The sequence below is a fragment of the Corvus moneduloides genome, chromosome 13 (assembly GCF_009650955.1).
Source record: "Corvus moneduloides isolate bCorMon1 chromosome 13, bCorMon1.pri, whole genome shotgun sequence".
Classification (NCBI taxonomy): Eukaryota; Metazoa; Chordata; class Aves; order Passeriformes; family Corvidae; genus Corvus; species Corvus moneduloides.
In genome coordinates, this window is record NC_045488.1 from 13,255,309 (window position 1) to 13,275,883 (window position 20,575).

General features: G+C 41.3%; 1 protein-coding gene across 1 annotated transcript in view; it reads right to left on the minus strand.

Annotated features, from left to right (window-relative positions):
* The window catches only part of PRTG (protogenin), an 80,464-nt gene extending 63,111 nt beyond the window's left edge, over positions 1-17,353 (minus strand). Inside the window, 2 exon segments of the mRNA XM_032123290.1 lie at positions 16,280-16,582; positions 17,266-17,353. Coding sequence (XP_031979181.1) covers positions 16,280-16,582; positions 17,266-17,353 — 391 coding nt within the window.
* Between the last annotated feature and the right edge of the window lie 3,222 nt (positions 17,354-20,575).

Sequence of the window (20,575 nt, forward strand, 5' to 3'; positions counted from 1 at the left end):
AACAGGTGTTTTACTTTTCCCAGATTTCTGACACATATGTAGAGGTGTATAACAGAGAAGCGTTAGCAAGGTTAGATTATCTCAGATTTCCATCTTCCCTCGTGTTCTTAAGATAGTTAAGCCATTCATTTATCTTGACAAATACAAAATTCTCCCTTTTCCCCAAAAAAAGAGGGAGAGAAAAGAATACAACAGATCAAGCTTTACTGTATTTTCTTCTAAATTATGCACTTGTACTTCCATCAGCAGAAGTAAAACACCTTGGCCTGAAGCCAATCAGAAATCCCTCATAATACGTTCAATAAGCCAAATCAAAACAATTCATAGCTTATGAGAGTGGGGAAAAGAAACTTGAAGGTCGTATTTCATCTGCTGCAGCTCATCATGTTCATTCAAACAGAGGCAGGAGGTTAACTGGCCGGATCTGCTCTCTAATGCCTGTTATTTCCAGTGGAAGGAGCTAAGCAAGGACGTGCTTTGCTCAGTACTTCGTGAAGAGGACCAGCAAGAAAATCCTAATTTTCTTGGAAACACAACCCAGCTGGAGGTCAAATGGACAGAGGAGCCTGGCAACACACCAAAGCTGAAACACACCTCCCTAGTGCAAATCCAAGTTGGTTTTTTGTACGTATTAGTTATAAAACTGAAAACATGATTCAGGTTTCATAATGTATGGAAACAGCTTCCTTGTTTTACAAGAAAAGGCATTCTAAACCAGCAGAAGAAAACAGCTCTCCTGAGCATTTAGAAAATGCTGAGTTTGTGCAAGAAACAACTGTTAGAGGTGAAAACAGGGACTAGATAGATAATACTAGGGTCTAACCTCAGCTTTATCATTGCCTGTGTTGTCTGGAGGAAAGTAATTTATTAGTTTGGTCCTGTAGAATTTACTCTCTTCTCACTTTTCCCTTCATCCAAAACAGAGGTAACACACTAATCTTTTACTTATTTGAGGCTTCCCTGGATTGCTTAAAACCATATACAAGAGGTAGAAACATTAATACTCATATATCACACATATTAAATCTAAGAGTGAGATTAATAATAATTAATATTCTTAACTCTGACATATCAGCAAATCACAAAAATCTATGAATTTTTGGGCAGAAACATAGTGGGGTGGACAAGTCACAGAAAGGACAGGGGGAAACAACAAAAAACAAACAAAACAAAACAACCCTATTGCACTGATGGAATTGAAATTATCTGTCCCTCTACATGAGCACCACACTGCACTGATAAACTAAATCTCTCTTTGATTGAAGGCCGAATTAAAACGGAGCAATGCAGGAACTCTTCTGACCCAAAAGTAATCCACTCAATCATATAATGCATCCCCTTCCTTTTAGTAAAATGAATAGCCCTCCATAGAACCTTTTTCTTCCTTGACAAGTCCTTGACAGAAGAATGTGAATCTGGACAGTTAAATGAATCAATCACCAGCTGCTAGTCTAGGGCCAAGATGGTGAGCCGAGGGGCCTGCCAGAGTTCACTGACCACTGGTCAAAGCAGGACAAAGGCTTTGCCTCTATGAATAGTCTGCTCCTGGGATACAAAGGTCACTTAGCTGCCTTGGAAACGGTCCCCTTTGGTTATTTAAAGTTCTCAGGCTATTCTGCCACAGATGATATTGTTTCAGGTGGTCACCATCTTTCCCCATCACAAGTTTGTGAAAGGCCGGGCAACCATTATTTAGATAAACAGAAGACAATGGTGAACATTGCAGAAACTAAATAGTGAGAAAAGGAACAATTAAAATACATAAAAATAATGCTTTACACTTCCCCATAATTCCAGCTTCTGAACAGGCCTGTGAAAAACATCCTCAGAGAAAGAAGGTCCCTGCACCCAAAGGTACAGATCCCCAAGAGGATCCAGGTGTACATGCTGCACTGAAGGCACATGGTCTTGAATACTTCACTGCTTTTGAGATTCTTTATATAAATGTATCAGGAGAAACAACAAAAATAAAAAAGAAAGGAAAAACAACAACAACACACCACCCCAAGTACTGGGGCTTTTCTCTAGTCACGACTGCACAGCTGTATTTCCAAAAATCTGTCCTATGGCTCAACATAAGACCTTGTAGCCTAACAAGAAGGTGGTAGTCCAGGCTATGTGGGGGAGTAAATACTTCAGAGAAGAGACAGAGCAGATAAAAGAGGAGGTGAAACCGACAGGTGCCAACTCCTCCACAGCACTGGAGCACACAGTCCTGCCTGGCACCTCAAAATAGCTCTTCTTCTCTGCACCAGCAATAAACCCAGTTTTCATCTCAGTCAGATGGCAGAGTAAAGTTTGTACTGACAAACACCAGAGAGTGTATAGATGAGCATATGTGTATATATATATATAAAATACTACTTGAGCATTATTATTATCAAGTTAAAGTTATTGCTAATACATGCTCAGATACCACATTTTGGTTGAATCAGAAAGTTCTGACAAATCTATTTGTTTAAGAAGTTGCCACACCTCTGTTACAAATCTTTTTTTCATGACATCCTGTCCATATAAAACTCTAATACTTTCAAGCATATTTATTTCTTTTTTTTGTGTTACATACATCATTAGATAAATGAAGCCAATCCCTAAATTTTCCCACTCACACATTCAATATACCTGTCTCTCACATGTGTGTATACACACACAACGAAAATTTTCAAGCCCAAATGCTCAGAAGTTGGGAAACTGAAGAAATGAAGCTGTTTATGTAACTGATTTGCTCTGTTTATATACATGCTTTAGGAAACAATACAACTGCACAATCCACTTCCCCCACTATTCACAGCACCAAATGAATGGTGCTCACATAATGAGCATCTATTCAATATTTTGTTTTCTCCTCTCTGTTCAGTGTGTGGCCTCATTCCTTGTTTATTACACTCTGTTAAGCATTGCCCTGAACAGAGTTACCAACTTCCCTATGGCCTTTCCTGCTGGGCTGTGCACTACAGTTCTTCACAAGTGTTACTGCATCCACTTTCACAACACCTTGAGATTACGTTCCATTATTAATTTAATTTTACTGTTGGGTATGGACAAACATTTGGATGCGGACTGAAATATTCACTAAATTTAGACATCCAAGACATGACACTGATCCTTCACAGCACTCCACGTGTTGCAATCATGGACAGCTCCCCCAACTTGTTGCAGCTCCAACTGATCAAACCTCAGAATCTCGTATCAAATATCAAGGCCATAAGAAACACATAATCAAAGACTTCCCATGAAAAGTAGGGACACGTGGGCTCATGTCACATATTGCCGAAGCTTCTGGCTGAAGCAGCAATGCATTTTTAATACTCTAAAGATCCCCTGACTAGATTATTTTTTGTCTTTCTGAAGTTCCCAAGGGAAGTTCAGGCCTCCTGGGTACACTTCCCACGTCCTGAAAGATCAGCTGCTCAGATGGGCACACTCTCGAGTCAGTCTTTGGCAGATTCCCGGTCCTCTTCCACTCCAATCTTGTACCCATGGCAGTCTCCAAACTGAGCCAAGCCCAGGTCCCCTCACTCCACAAGATTCTCCTCAGCACTCGCCTCTTCCCACCAATACCCTTCCTGACCTCTAGACACATGATACCACTCACACCTCCACCTCACCCCCTTCCCCTCCCAAACTTCCTCTCCAGGTAATTAGAGCATTGTTTCCAGCTTTCGAAGCCAGCTGGTTTCTCCAGGCAGTGTTAGATCACACTTCAGCTCCTCATTAATGCAGGACAGGAAAAAAAAGCAAGTCTACATCTGTCCGAGACTGCTTAGAGGGAAAGCCCAACTTGGTGTTCACAAGCAACATGCTCAGCACAAGCAGCACCTTCTGTGTCTCTAGCTAGTCAAGCTGAGTAAGGTTGTGTGAACATTTGCCAAAAAACCAAAAAAGTTTGAGATTTTTCCTCAGAACTTACAGGACAACCAATTCTAGTCATAGCAACAACAAAAGCTACTTCCAGACACAAAGACCACTTCCCCAACAAGTTCCATGTCTCTGTTCCCTAAGCAGACATTCCCATGCTGTCCTGGTGAAAAAAAGAGAAAACACAGAAAACAGTTTCATCTTAGATTTGCTCAAGGCAACAGGATAAACAGCCCTGATTAAAAATACTGTATTAGAAAAATTTAAAAGTAAAGAGATGGATGCTTGCATGACAAATTTCTATCCAAAAGGTTAACATGTCAGAAAATTAGCAACAACAATTCTACAATATAAATATTTGGTAAATTTAAGAGCAGAGTGCCACTAGCTCCCTTAGAATAAGATCATCATTTGCACACACACACAAAAATAACAGAGTAGAAGAAAAGTCTACCACGATAGTTTTTTTTCAAGAATCATGATTAAACCCTTTTTTAAAAATCATGATTAAAAGATTAATAGGCTTCATCTCTACTATGCAAAAATAAAGGCTGGCAGCTGATTCTTTCTTGGGGCAGGCGATGGGGGGACTTTTTATGCCTTCTTAGAAAATCATGGGGTGTTCTTCCCATTGATAGAACTCTAGGCTCTGCTATTCAGAAACATCCTTGCTAAGAGGACTATAGCCAGCCATGCTAACAATTAAAACCTATGGCACCTTACCTAGCACAAATATTTTAATTATTTTAAATCAAAGTAACACCCTGCTGAGGTTACCTTCAACTGCTATGTCTTGAGAGGGTCAGAGCTAATCTACCAGTTAGTAGCTGCCAGAAACAGAAGACAAGCTCTTCCTAGAGAGTCCCAAAGCCCCACTACTCCTGCCTACTTACCTCTAGCAAACTAGTGGACTGATTAAACTTCTTTATGTTTCACTGCAATTTCTTTTTTTAGTAACTTCATGTTTACGTCATGAGAGGACTTTCATATCTAGTACAGACGAAAAGCTCCACGGGCTACTTACTACTAATGAAGGTCATTAAAGAAAATGTCAACATTATAAACATTCATCTAAACACAAAGCACAGATTTCGAATGTGCTTCATTCTCTCAGCAGGATCTGCTCTCAGGATCTCCTCTGGCATATCAAGTATACACAACGCTAAAAGGAAAGAAATACTGTTTTTAAACTGAAGTGTAATAAAATTCTTCATGAAAAATATTTATTGTGTTCTCAAAACTGACCATTTTCAATTAAATTTCTGACCATAAAGGAGTCTAATATACTACCATGTGCTCCATAATAATACCTATTAGCAGGTTAGATATGTTGTCTTTCATGTATAGAGTTTCCTGCAGTCATTTTATGATAGATAATATAGGAGTTCATTTAATATGTATAGTTTTTATTATTATTGTGTATTTATCTTAAATAAATCCATGCAAAACCAGTAATTACATAGAGGGGGGAAGGGAGGATAAAGCCCTGTTTAGATTTCAGGGATTCACCATCTGAAAGCTTTTATTCTTCCACAGTGAAGGAAAGTTATGACCTTTGACATGTGGCCATGGTGCCAAAGAAACTGCTCATAAATGTGTGTCAGTAAAGAAGCAGAAATCAATAAATTCATTTAATCCAGTGAACTATTATGTAGTGAGACACAATATATTTTCAAGAGCCAACTGTTCTACTCTTTCTCTCAAAAGACAAAAATTTTATGTAATGGATTTTTTGGGTATTCAATTTTTTGATGGTATCTTAGACCCTTTAATAAATATTTTGGTTAGTTATGGCACAATTTGTTAGTCCATTCATATCTGTTTGAAAGATCCCTGATACAGCTGGATCCAGGTAGCACAACAGGAACACTAGAAGGCAGGCAGATATCCTATTAACAGCCTCTACCATTACCAGAGATAGCTATCCCACAGGAATCAAACACTGGCAGGTGTTAAAAGTGTGTATTTTTTTCTATACTGGGTGGTCAAAAGCAGAAAAAATTGTTCATCATTCCAAACAAAGTAATTTCAGAAGACCAAACAAAGCACTGCTCTACACTATTAAAAGGCTTTCAGCAATGCATTTGGTCACTTACGAAACACTATGAGACTCAGCAACAAGCAACATTGGGTAAAGATTATGACCATTAAAAACAAGTACTAACTGCCCCGTGCTGGGAATGTCACAAAACTCCCATCAATGCTACCAAGAATTCCGCAGTTAATTTCTTATATGCTGTGGGATAAAATTGAGCTGCCTTCCTGGCACAGACTGGCTGAACCAATAAAAGCAAGATCCACTTTCAACCTCTATTGAAGATCAATGATAAATCTGCTTGCAAACTGCAAGGCTACAGGGCTGTTTGCATAAATAAGCATTGAAAGCAAGAGGGGAAAAAAGAGCTGGTCATATGCTCACTTAGGCTTTGGGAGAGGAGGTGGGGGAAGGAAGTTTCACCCTTGTAATTTGGGACATGCTATGTACAAAGTTTCTCCTCAGGCAAAATGACAGAGTCGTGCCAGAACTCCCAGAGAATATTTCCAGTTAACATCAATTTACCGGATGTCACAGACAAGTTTAATGAACAAAATGATAAATGTCTGTCAATGGCTTCATAAAGTCAACGAATTCTCGCTACAAAGAACATACATAATGCACAGCTCTGCCTGAGGCACATGTTACAGTTATTAGAGGTTTACTAGAGATCTTGATGTGGACAGGGAAATGGTAATTTAATAATTTACACTAGTTAATTTGCTGATAAGTCATCTAAGCAATTTATTAATATGTTCAAGATTGTACAAGCAGGAGTAAGCATTTAAAATTCTTCTGCATGTTCAAAGACTTTAAGGTTTCTTTTAAAAGATAACAGGTTATTTGCAAACTTCCAGCTGTAACAAGTTGTAAAGCAAAAAACAATACTGTGTAACACTGAACTGGTTTTATTGTACATTATTGCAATGGTTATTAAAATAGCTTTTTCTTAATCATAATTATTGTCTGATTTTAAGTGAAAGACAGACCACCTGAGACAAGATATTATAGTTCTGTGGAATCATTTTTACCTCATCTAAATTTGGGGTCAAAACTGACCTCAAAGTATCTTATGACACTTCCCTCCTCTGCCACAGCTGTGAAAATAAGCTCCACTGGAAAACAGCACCTCCTTCCAGTCATCAGACAGGAATAAGGAAGGAGGGGCCACCAGAAGCAGTTTTGCAGATCCAAAACAATGATATAGCACATATGTGACATTTATAAGAGAAAATGAAAAAACAAAAACTAAATGCAGCAAAATCAGCCTGCACCTGACATGAGAAAGAAGAAAGAGTGGGAACATGGGAGACGACACAAATTATGAGAAAAATTTCAATGTTAGAACAGATCAGCAAATAAATGAAGAGCTTTTCTATTTGATATGTTTTCCTTTCCATTTTAAGGTGTAAAGTGTCTCTCAATACAGCTTAAAAGAGCTGGCAAACCCACTTTGTAAAATATGCTGATAGATAACTTTTACGATTTTAGAGGGAGAAGATGGAGCCTTGCTGTTCATATGAGAAACTCATGCTGCAAAGGCTGAGATGTAAGCTGGTTTTCTAAACTTATTTTATCTTGTTTAGACTTTAATCTGAAATACCTCAAAATAGAGCCAAGAAAACCCCAGAAACCAGGTTTTACACTAGAAATTCTGATCTACTGAAATGAGAATAAACAATGTACTCAATCAATGTGATCAAGATTATTATCTGAAGATGCTAAAAATCAAATTTGAAAATATAAAATTGCTTCTGTTCAAAGAATCTTCTCCAGTTTCCAACATTCATTCATCACTCTATACAGGATGCACACCACAAGCTGTAAAGACTTAGTTTAACTTCCCCCCAGCTATGTATTAAAAGAACACCAGATGACATGCTTAACTCTTGTAATAACTTACCTCTTACTACCTCTTGTAATAAAGTACCTCTTACGCCTGGTCAATCAGATAACTATTTATTTTAAAACTCTCTCTCATAAGCAAATAATTTCAGATTTAAACTATTGCACCTCAGAGTTGAAGAGCAAATTTCTAACACAATTCTAGGCCAAGGTAAATTATTGCTATTATTAAATTCTAAATCATAATTTTAACACCTTCTGAGGCTAGAGGACTAGGACAAGGTAAGTTTTGCTGCTTTGTCATCAATACACTCAGAGTAGCTTGCAGCTAAAGACAGACTTTTCTTCTATCTAAAACACTGTGTTTGTCCCACCTGAAGCTGCAATTCCAAAAATCTTGCACATATGGAATTTGTCACCCATGCCACCATCCACCTAAAACATGTGCTTGGCAAAGATGTTCCACACCAGAATACAGATACAATGAATTGCAATGTTTTGAGACCAAACCCATCCGACCACCAGTCCCTTGGTATCAGTCAGTACACAGGAAGTTTTCTTCCTAAGATTCTGTAGATGGGAAAATATATCAAAGACCCCCTCTGCAGCTGGCTTCATGCTTTTCACAATACATTTCTGCCACCATCCTGAAACAGCAATCATCTTACTCCCCACTGTCCAGGAGAATTGTACCAGGATTCTGATGGCAGACACTGCTTTCAAACACAGTTCTTCTCCAAGGCTGGAGGTGTCATTTGCTTAGCACTATTCTACCATTGAAAAAATTGGTAAAATACAAGTAAAAATGTAGCTGTGAGGTCTTGAGAAGAAGAGACATTTGTGTTCCAGGAGTCATTCCTTTCCCCAAAGCTTTGCCTACATGCAGAAACAATGTCAAAAAACCCCTTTCAAATAATTTATGGGAATACGGGTATATTCTCATTATTTTAATCAGAAGAGGAAGTCAGTTAAAACAGGTATAAATGCAAGAATCATGACTACAGAAGGTTAAATAACTGCACTCTCTGTGGACTTTCTTTCTCCCCAGTAACCCTGCCAGAGATGGTGAAGTAGTGTCTTGGTACATTGCAACTTTTGCCTCAAATGATATAATCCTGATAAAAGCTTTGGATATAAAGCTTGTTGTCAGCATTCCTATGTCTTTTACAACAAGTTCATTTTCAGTATTTCATTTCTCACATTGCATTCTACTGCTCTGACATCCTGTAAACAAGCAGGTACTTACAGAATACTATTGCTACAGTGTGCAGGCTAGAAGCAAACATAACTTGCTCAAGCTTAACTACTGAAAAATTTACAGTTTGCTCATTAGCCGAAGTCAGAGAAGTCAGACCCTGACCACAGTGGGAGTTTTAAAAGTTGTTTAATGTGTAATACTGGCACAGAAAGACTCAGGAACCCTGAAATTTTTACCCCATAAAATACAAAGATTACACATTCTGTCATTTTTGGGTTTTGATAATAAGAATCTAAGTGAACTTCAGGAGCAAACCTGTCTGCCTCTGGGGGAAATGATATCTAGATTCTATTTCCCTAAGCTGCAGATGCACTGCTGTGTCAGAAACCTCTACCAGAAGTACAAGAGATGGGCACTTGAGAAACAAGCACTTTGAAAAGGGCCTTGAGATGCTAACCATATTATCCAGATGCCACTTAGTTTATTTTGTCTTTGAGGGCATTTATGTTGTTAAAAACAAATAAAAACTTCCACTCACCTAAGACAAAATTTGATTTAATTGGAAAAAAAACAGCAAAACCAATAGACTTATTATTGAGAGGTAGGAAACAAAGTAAAAGAAGCAGGGAAAAAAATCTGTCTAGTAATGCTTATTCTTATTTTCCTCTAATAAATTAGGAAGGCCATCTCCCTCCAAAGTTTTTACATACAGAAAAAACAGAGGAGGAGGTTACAATAATTCCATACACTAAGTCTTAGGCAAACTGTCCATACTCAGGTGGTTTCACAGCCATCTCTTCCCTAAGTCTGCTGTTTATGTCTTTAAAAAGTAACAATTTAATCCATACAACCAAAAATTGTTTCCACTACAGATGCAGGTTTTGGAAGGCTGCCAAATGGATTTCTACCTCCCAACACAAGTGATCTAGTGCAATTTTTTTTCCACCTTTAACTCAGTTGCTGAGACAATCAACATTTAAATGTAGACACTGCTTAAAATGCTGTTGCTTAAAAGCTACCTAGAGGTTGACCCTAGTAACTAATGTTGACCATACAACCCACACTTACTCAACAAAATGTGGAGTCTTGACATTGTTGATTACTTTTTCACTTAGGTGGTGATTACCAGTTATAAAGACTGGAAGTAATCAATCCCAATTTAACAGCTGGGCCTATTGATGAAACAGAAACAAAACAAAACAAAAAAGCAAAACTAAATAAAGATTATGTCCACAATTTTGGAGATAAAGTGTGGAGAAAATACAAAATCCTGAGGAAAACAAACAAATACTAAGCACAAATTTGTCCAACAATGGGCATGACCATATTTCTGTAGGAAAACGCTTAGTAACTTTTAAATTCTTCCTCCAAGATTCTCTTTTGTCATTGTCTTAAATTGTTCTGCACACCATCAATAGCCACAGCTGTTAAATTGTGAAGACGTGACAACAAGTCTCTAGGCAAACAACTGCTCAGAGTGAGATCCTTTTCTTCAGGATAATCAGAGCTGGCTGACAAAAGGGGGCCTTACTGAATGCCCTTTCAACAATTTCTACACCAAGAAATGCAGAGAAAAAGGGAGGGGGAAGAAAGGGAGCAGTGGGGGGGAGCACCACACTGCAGGAACAGAACAGCATCTTTTGCTGCCATACATTGCTTGCAAGTAGGAAAGGAATCTCCATAGGCTAGTGCACATAGCACACACAGAATTTGCACCAGGTAAGAAGTGAGTGCTTTTGGTCACAGCTCTGAACAACATGTAGCACAGCACCATGTTTTCCTTCAATACTTCTCATGTAGGTGAAGTTTTTATTAGCTTTAGCTACAGAATACACTGACAAAAAGATTGAACAGTCTTTTAAAAGGGACACTAGTAAAAACTTTATACATTGTAAAGTTACACTGATAAAAACTAGTAAATAAACCCTAACAGCTTTGGTGTTACTAGCTAGGAAGAAAAGCAAGGGCATGGAAGGCCTCAGTCTGGCATTAGTCTTGACACAAATTTGAAACGGAGGTGTTGAGAAAATCCATAAAAAGCTCACTTCTCAAGTAACATGGTAGTGGAAATGAACACTGTTCATGTGCACTAAGTTTTTGGGTTTTTTTTTTATCTTGGTAACAACATAAAAGCACATTCCTTACTCTGTGGAAGACTCTTACAAGTGCAGCCCAGTCATTGCTGAAAAAGGAGGGAATTCCCTAGTACCACCACCACCAAAAAAAAAGTATGGTTGTGTCTTAAAAGGATAATTGTCTTCTGTCAATGTGCTGCAGGACTTCAGGTCAAAAGACACTTGGAGAGTTGTAGAGGAAAATACTACAATAAAAAGGGTTAAGAAAGATAATATTTCTCAGTTTTCTTATTTCTCAAGGATATCTCAGCTAAAGAACAAAAATCTTACAGTTCTTCTTCATTGTTATCAACTGACATGGCTGACTAAGACATTGGAACCTCATCCTCCTGCCTAAAAATACTGGAATTTAAATGCACTAAGGATCAGCCATGTTCACTCTCAGCTTAGAAATAAATTTTTCTCTCAGGATATTCAAATCAACCAATCAAAGCAACAGCAGTAGGGCAGCACTTGTCAAAACCTAGATCACCAGGTTCCTCAAGCTGTGTGTAACCACACCAGTTCTACAGCATTAAGACTTTGGATCTCTTTCAATACAAGACTATTGGCTACAGCTGCCATTTGCCATTTCACTTCCACCACAGTTCAAAACCACTTCTGCCCTCTAACACCACCTTTCTTTCTCACAATTTGTACCTCTCTCCATTACTATTTAAAATAATTAAACATACCTTTGAGTTTTATACGCATTTGAAAGACACCTGAAATGACAGATTCCATAGAAAATGAAAACTATATTGTTAGACCACAGCTATTAATCCTGTTATTTTAAGGCAAGATACTAAATTATTTTTAAAAAAAATCAGTAGCAGAAGGGCAAAATTTTTGCTTACATGTTTCACAAAGACTGTAGTTTAATGAGTCTAAGTTTCCTTAGCCTTCCCCTGTCCCCACTAAGTCTTCCAACCTCCACACCAGTCCTCTCAGTTACACCAGTGCAATCACTGTGAGTGGCTCCAAGACAAACCATATTAGGGAACTCATCTGGGTTAAACACCATCTTTTGTTTTAATTCTATTATTTTAACCCAGACTAGTCCATGCTCAGTTAGCTACACATGCAGCTGTGCCCACACAAGGTACAGCACAATGCCAAAGTGGGAACGAACAGCTGGAACAGCTAAGGAAACATGATTGTCACAGTACAGAAAGAGGCTCAGCTGGATGCACTCTTCAGTGCAAATATTTAAAAGCAGAGCAAAAGATGCTATTAGGCTATAAAAACATAAATACAGCCAATTATTGGCAGGACCAGAAGTCAAATCACTGCCTCAGCAGGTAAGCAAAATTACGAACTTTCCACAAAGTATAGCCTGCTATGTGTAAAGGGCCCAGCATTCCACAAACTGCAGTGCAGTGGGCACACACAGAGTTTCCCTCCAGGAACATGTTCCCAGAAACCTTCTGCTTGCATAACCTTTCCCTCTTGTGCAATGTAGAAACCTGTACAAGAAGAATTAGGCTTACATTTCTTGTAATTCACAAACATTAAAATCAGTTCAGCCAAGTTACAAGAGGAGAAAGGGTTATCTAGGAATGCTGTTTATATACCATCCATCTCAAGAATTCCATTTCCACTTTTTGTGAAAAGGAAATAAACAGTGAGCAACCTATCCAATCACTGCCCAGTGCCCATGTTACCAGCTTCAGAACATGATCCACCTTCTCCATTTCTCCCGAATAATATCTTATTGGAAGTTGAGCTTTATTTTTAGACAAAATCTTGGTTAACTTTGGTTAAATCTAAATTTTAAAATGCAGGAAAACAAAAATCTCCGCTTGTTTACTTTTGGCTGATTCCAAGTTGTACCAAAAGGACTTTCGCTGGAGTCTCCATTCCCTTTATATTCAGTTAAAAGGGATCTCTCTCAGTAGCAGTGACAAAAGTTGAATTTTGAGTAAGTCATGCTCTTAAGTAGTACCATTTCCCCCCCCCATGTTGCCTCACAAAGAAGCAGATAGGACCTCCTCCTCTGCTCCCACATCAATCAGCCAGCTTTGGAAGTAACTACAAGCATGTACTGAAACTAATATTTAGTTTTACTTAAGCACCACCTCAGCACCAGAGCTTCCTTCTAAAAAAGTAGGGGGATCTCACAAAAAAAAAAGAGCCCTAAATTAGTCAAATTCTTTTGTGCATGGATGAACAACAGGAAAGCAAAGCCTTGGGGCCTCTGGGGAGGAACCCTGTCCCTGCAGACCTACTCTGATGTGCTCGGGAGATAAGGCTCCATAGTGACACTTAAGGAAAGGCCTGCTCACATTTGAATTTCTGCATTCCTCAAGAACAATTCATGGCAATCACTAACTTTGCAGAGGAGCTACATGAAAGCTTTGGCCAATGAATGAGGGTCATCTGCTCTTTATCACAAGGGTAAACCTCATCCTGGCCAGTTTCTAACCTTTTAACCCTGTGAATTCTTAATTTGCACATGAATAATGGAATTCTTGCCAAGAGTGCAACCTTCAGCTTCCAGTTTCTAAGTTTAGAAACCAAGACCTGATCTCCTTGTGTGTTCAGATCTTAAACTCTTGGACAGATTAAAGTTTTTGATTTCCAAATGCAACACTAAACATTACAATTCTGAAGCAAAAGATAAGCTTATTGGAAAAACCTCTGACCAGGCAAAGTAAAAGAACATCCTCACACCCTGCTGCTACCAGTAACTGAAGAGAGCATTTGCTTTTTTCCTCCAAAGAAAGAATGCCCATTTAATGCCTATTCTCCACCTGTTTAATATGTATAGTTCCTTCTGTACCCTGACCACAAGGTAATTTGCCTTTGCAGCAACCGACAACTGCTTCTAAAAAGAAAAATTGTAAGGCTACAAAATCCCCCGACAAGACTTTCATTTATTTCACTTAAAACGTCTGCAAAGTTCAATCAGTTCGTGAGAGCAGGCAGAAACACTGTGAAAATGAGAGAGAAAACTAATTTTGCACATGTTTTATGGGCTCCAAATTATCACAATACAAATTGCTGCCACATTTCACAGCTTTACAGTAAAGATGACAATCTGAAACGAGTCATATTGGCGCATGACTAAAGAGAAGAGACTGCTACATAGGATAACTTCATGTTTGGCCACTAGTTAACCACTTAATCACTAAGTCAACAACACCTACTGTGATCATTATGGATCCGCTATCTCTTCCAGTTTTCTCCAACAGCCATAGAAAGCCTTTCAAGTATTCAAAGAAGAAAAAGAAACCTTTTGTCACAGTCCACAGAGAAGGAGGGAAGGAAAAAGAAAAGGGCTGCAAAACAAGAATCTCATTCCACAGCATGCAATCTATTGGTTCACAAGTCTTTCTTGGTGAAAATCAGCAAAATTAAACCACCTTTCTGATGAAACAATGTGTATGCTAGAAGCAAACATTTACAGAAGCCCAGTATTGTCTGAATAAATCCAAATACTACAATTGCATTACCATGCTATTCTACTATAATGCTCTGTTCTATTCCGGAAGTTCTCCAGTATTAAGCATAGAGCTCATCCTGCAATGTTTCCAGTTTAAAGTGGCCCTGAATTTTCCAGACCTACACACAGAATGCATCAGCCACTTGGCTGCTTAGCTTTATGTTGGTTAACAACAACAAAAAAAAAATTCTATCCTCTTTAGAAGGGTTTTCTTGTCTAATTTTTAATCATGCTGACACTCTGAGTGAGGTGAATTTAAATGTCAAAAATTGTAATACTTCATTTTTCACCATTTTACCAAAAGCACCCAAGAATTACTTAGTCTATTAATCCTGTACATGAGCAAGATAAAAAGTAATACATAGGCAGGTTTTTGAAATGAACAGTCCAGAGTTTCACATTCTTACAGCATGTGAAAACTCAGCATTCACTTGGAGCCACCTGCTTCCAGAATGGTTTTGAACCACCCAATGCTCTGGCTCACTGAACAAGGCTTTTCTCACCTTCCTGGGGGATCTTGTGGACAGTTTTTACAATCAGGTCAGAAGGACACAGAAAAAAACCTAACAAATGTTAACATTCACACATCTTTTAATGTAAGCTAATGTACCAATTTCAATAACTATTGTCATGTTGAATTTAGTAAAAGCTGCAACTTAGAACTAATGTCAAGTTTTCACAGAGGTACCAGCACCAGTTTTATGCAACTTGCTACTAAAAACAGGGTCGAAGAGGTCAAAGGAAGTCTTTTCCTATTAGATTAAATTCATCAGTTAAGTCCTATTATAGAGAGAACATGAGAAGACTACATAAACTGTGTACTCTCTGTGTTATACTTTCTTTGAAATGAAAGTTTTCTTTACTTTGCCAAAATTTACTTTTCTTTGAAAAGTACATTCCTATGTACTTTTGGGAAGCAAAAGGAGATCATGTTGTAGAAGTAGTCTAGTGGCAAAGCTCTGCACTGCCATGGAAAAAGGCACAGCATTCCGTTCCTCACACACATCTCTTGCTCAATGTTTAAAGATGATAGGAAAATAGAGGGCAACAAACACCCGGGGTCAGTCTGTTAAAGCCATAAAAGCACTTAGACACAACTATTTCCTTCACCATTCATCCAGCAGCAGGGAGTCACTCCAGAAACGCGACTCTCGCTTCCTAGTGGAAACACATAACAGGCCCTTGTGGGAGGTTCCAGAGGAGTCCCAAAAGGAATAGCATCCACACCTGCTTGGCTGAACACATGTCAGAAAAGCAAGGCCTTACAGTTGGCCAGAAAACCTTTCCCCTCTTCCCTCTCCAGAGATAAACATCTATATTAATCATTCCGCCTGCCCCAAGACGGCACAACACAACATCAAGCTACCGAACAAGGAATTTTTTTGGTTTTTTTAATCAATTCTGTAGATAACCCTTGTCAGGCTGCTAGAACAGCACTTGGGAAACAAGACCCAGGACTTCTGTAGCCAGCATTACTCTGCATCACCACCTGCTCCAGAGACTGGTGACACACGTAAGCCACCCACACAAGGCACCACTGCCCAAGAGGTCTCACAGGCGCCTGCACCACTTCTGCCACAGCAGAGACTCAAAAAGGGACCACCATAAGTTTTTCTCATAATCTTTAAACATTTAAAAAGAAATAAAGGTTCTCTAGAATTACTCCATAATTTTGCATTTTAACTTTTCAGGTACACAATCAAAATGATAGGTTGTTGTGTGCTGTTCAGGGAACTGCTGTCACAAACTCACGAGCAGGTTAATAAACAGGAGCTGGGACTTACTTGCTAGTGTAAGGTGGCTTTTTTGACTGAGAATGGCCCCATATTTGTTCAGAGCTAAGCACTGGTAAAATCCTTCATCAGACAGTTCTCCCTTCTTTCCTTCCACCTCACTGATATACAACGAGCCATTGGATAAAGTGTAGATCCGTTCATTTTCAGACACTTTGCCTCCATTTTTCAGCCATGTAATAGTTACAGGAGCTTCACCACGGGCTTGGCAGTCTAAAACCACCGGATCCTTCCTTGAGACAGTAACGTCCTGAGGCTCTTTCACAAAAAACAGTTCACTAAAGCACCACACTCCTAAGAGAGAAGGAAAAAAAAAAAAAAAAACAACAAACAACAAAACATTTTGCCTGTAAGGACAGACGTGAGCAGAGACGTGCAAGTTACCAAGCACTGTGAGCCGCGAGTCATGCCGCGGAACCCACAGCACGAGGTGAAGCTGTCGCTATCACACGCTCCGAGCGCTCCGAACTCGGACAACTCTGGGGAAACTTGGTACTGACTCCAAGCGGCGCGAAGCCCTCAGGCTGCAAAAAGCCAAGGAGCCAGAGAGCCAGCGCCTTCCACACCGGCTCGGGCACCGCCACAGCACGGGCGGGGTGCGCGGTGATCCCGGGGGCCGCGGGGCGCGCAGCGCCGGGGCGGCCACACAGGTGCGACGGCTCCGCCCGGCCCACTCGCTAATTTTACAAGCCTGCCAAAGCAGCCGGAGCGGGGCGCGTCGTAAAAAGGCTGATTTTACAAGGAATCGTTAGCGAAAACCCCTCACCAGAGCGCGGAGGGGCCGCGCACCGCCCGCACCCCTCACGGCCCCGTCGCGGGACGAACAAAGCGCGGAGCCGCCGCCGGTTCCCGTCCCTCCCGGCCGGTCCCGCCGATGCCGGATAAATAAAGCCACGTGCGGCGGCCGCAGCGGGGCCGGGGCGCGGGCGGACAATGGGGCGCGGGTGGACAATGGGGCGCGGGCCGGCCGGACTCACCTGGCAGCGAGAGCAGCAGCGGCGGCAGCAGCGCCCGCAGCAGCGGCCGGCGGCGGAGCGGCGCCATTCAGCGGGACGCGGCTGGCATGCCCCGCCGGCCGCTCCACAGACCGGTCAGCGGGCGAGGGGAGGAGACTGGGGACGGACGGAGCGGCCCCGGCGCGCCCGTCCCGGCCCTACTCTCTGCATCTCGTCTCCATTGGCCTTTGGGGAGAAGAGGGGCGAGGGGCGGGGCAGGACCGGCCGGAGGAGGGAGGGAGGGACGCCGCTGGACGGGGCGGGCCGCAGGGCGGGGGGTCGCGGCGGACAATGCGCCGGGGCCGGGGGGCGGCAGGGCCGGCCAGCCCCGCGCACGAGGGGCCGCGGGCTCCGGCGCCATCTGGGCCGAGCACGGCCCCGCAGAGGCGGCCCCTCCCGGACAGCACCGGGACCCGACGGCAGCTCCGCCGACCCCTGAGCCGGGCAGGCGCTGCCGGCTGCGGTATTTGGCGGGCGGGCTGAGCCCTCCAGCCGCGGCAGGAGCTGCCGGCCATGCCTTCCCCCGGGACACCGGGCTCCCCCGGGGCATCTCACGGCTCACCGGCATGGCGAGCATCGGCAACACGTGCGCTGGACCCGGCGCGGCGTTACCGAGGGGCTGTGCCAAACCCAGAGCTGTCCGCCCAGAGCACCGAACCAGGGGAGGTGCTGAGCAGTAGACCCTGCACTGCCCGGCGCAGGTGCAGCACTGTCCAGGTGTGCCAGAGCACCTCACACCCAGATAAAACTGGCCTTCCCGTACATGCAGACAAATGTTTGACTTGAGGATAGGCATTGACCAGAAAAAAAAAAAAAAGCCAATTTTGTTATTGATTCTCACTGAGCCCATCCTACAGCACCAATAAAACCACTTCCAGATGGCCACATGGAACAGCACTGTGCTGTCGAGGATGAGCTGCCCTTCACTTGCATCATCAGAAAGCAGCCTTACGCTTACATCTGCCGCGAACTAGCTTGCCAAAATGCAACCTAAACTGCAAACATGGCTTGAGAATCATGCTGTCACCACCCTCTGGATAATGCGTATGGGAGATACCATCAAATGCTGCCGCTATCACTTAAGCTTTCCGTTCCACCTCTAATTTTACCCCATGCTTGCAGCAAGCAAATTTTTAATCTCTTTTTTTGTCTGTTCAGATTTCTAGTTTCTAAAGTTACTGCGTAGGAAGGCATCTTCTTACTCAGCAGATTTACCTTATGTTTGCATTCATTGTGAGAGCTGCTGACTTCACTGACAGGCAAGTTTTTACTGCTTTTTGTTCCTGCCAGCACTGCAAAGCTCACAGAGCTGAGAGCTGGCAGCCAAACCAGTCCCTTCTGCTGCATCATCACCAGGACTGGCTACAGCCCGAGTCAGTGACTCTTCTGAAAGTCTTTGGGAGAAAATCAGAACTACTAAAATGTGATGTAAAGCCATAGTTTGACCTACATCATCTTCTCCACTTGTCAAAAATATACAAGCAGAGTTTTCAGGTAGGGTAATTAGGAAATATTTGCTTTACATGCAAATCACTTACCCAAAAGGCATCCAGACAGTTTCAGTCACTTTACAGAGCAGAACGGCAAATGCACTGTTTTGGTGTCCAAATAGGACTAAATAGAGCAACAGGATCCACTTGATCCAGTATTTTTCAATTTTCCTCAGTGTTTTAATTTATCTAATCAGAAAAGTGTGAACTATGAAAAAAAATCACAAGCAGTTTTGCTTACATTATTTTTGAGCATTAATGACTAAATATTCATTCTTTCTCATGGTAAACTCACTGCTTTCATCTGCACCTCATGTTGGTACTGTATTCTCTCCTGCTAAACTCTGGTTCATCAGCATGACCTGAATTTGAGATTTCCTTGAGGAGCTCAGCACACCTAGAAGAAAAATACAATAGGGAATGCAGTATCCAGTAACATTTCTATGCCAGGTGCCTTGGTCAGTTGGTGGAGTGGCTGGAGCTGTCCCTGGGAGATGTAAGGTCATTTTCTGGCAGACCTTGGCACTGCTTCCTGCAGGCATGAGCGGATGGCTGAGCTGTACTGTCCAGCACTGGACACTACCCCACCTGCCCCAGGGGAACACCTTGCCCAACTCACTAACCTTTTTTGAAGGAGGGGTTGGTCTGAGTTGACCAGGGGACAAAAAAAAGCCAACACAGAGAGAGGAAATTGTAGTCCTGTCCTATTTGTGGGCTGGTTTGCCTTAGCTGTGTTGTCTGTGCTCACTGCTGTATTCTGCTGTGATGGCGAAACTGCTTTACTATCTCCCTGGACTACACTGTGCCAGCAGGAGATTTTGACTCATGAGATCAAATGCAATATTTGTATTAAATGGCTTAAAAAGAAAGTGCTTCCCTCTGGAATGCTTCTTGTGCCTGTGTCTGGGCAGCTACAAATGCCAATATTTTAATTTTGACATTTCTATTTAACAAAATAAGTAATACAATTCTTACTAGAACTAAGCAGTTCAATAGCTAGATAAGTATAAACTCTCCCTCTTTAATTTGTCAGGATTCATTATTTTAACACATTTCCCAGTAATTAATTGGGTTAGAGATAGTGCAGACTTGCGATAACATATCTAAATTCATATATAACTGATAAACTCACTGAACCACAGTTTAAAGGCACTGCCAGTTGTAACTTTGTCAAATACACCATATTTGTAAATATGCAGCCAATGAACCCAATTATCTACTTGGCCAACCATTTCAGAAGCACTATCTTGAGAAAGACAGAAAGGCAGTCCAGGAGTACAAGAGGTTGCCAACCAACATAAACAAAGCTATGCGTACTTTGCTGCAAGGCAGCAATTTTTCTTCTGTCACCAACACAGACTTTTTTTCCTTGACTCAAGCTGTATTTTTGGCTATCCAGATTTCCCCAGCTTTTGTGGTTCTTTTCAAACCCATATAAACCCTTTTCTATGTTTTCTCTTAGATTTTTGAGTCTGAAAACAAGCTGCACACATCTTTCAAAGAAATAATAACTTGTAATATTTGAGCAGTCAGCTCTTCAATGTCTTAAAACACAAGTCAGTAGTAAGAGCTCTCTTTGAAGTGCTATCCATGGCTGGAACAACAACATGCTGTCCAGGTTACTGTCTGTAAATAACCTGATTTTTATGCTGCATTTCAGCCTCAGCCCTGGCCAGACAAATCTATATGTTTCCTGGAAGGAAAGATTTTAAATATCAGATTGATATGAACAGATCTGACTCAAGGGTTTGCTCCATAGGCAGCTGGCAATGCATCCAGGACTGCTAAACTGAGCTAGGGCT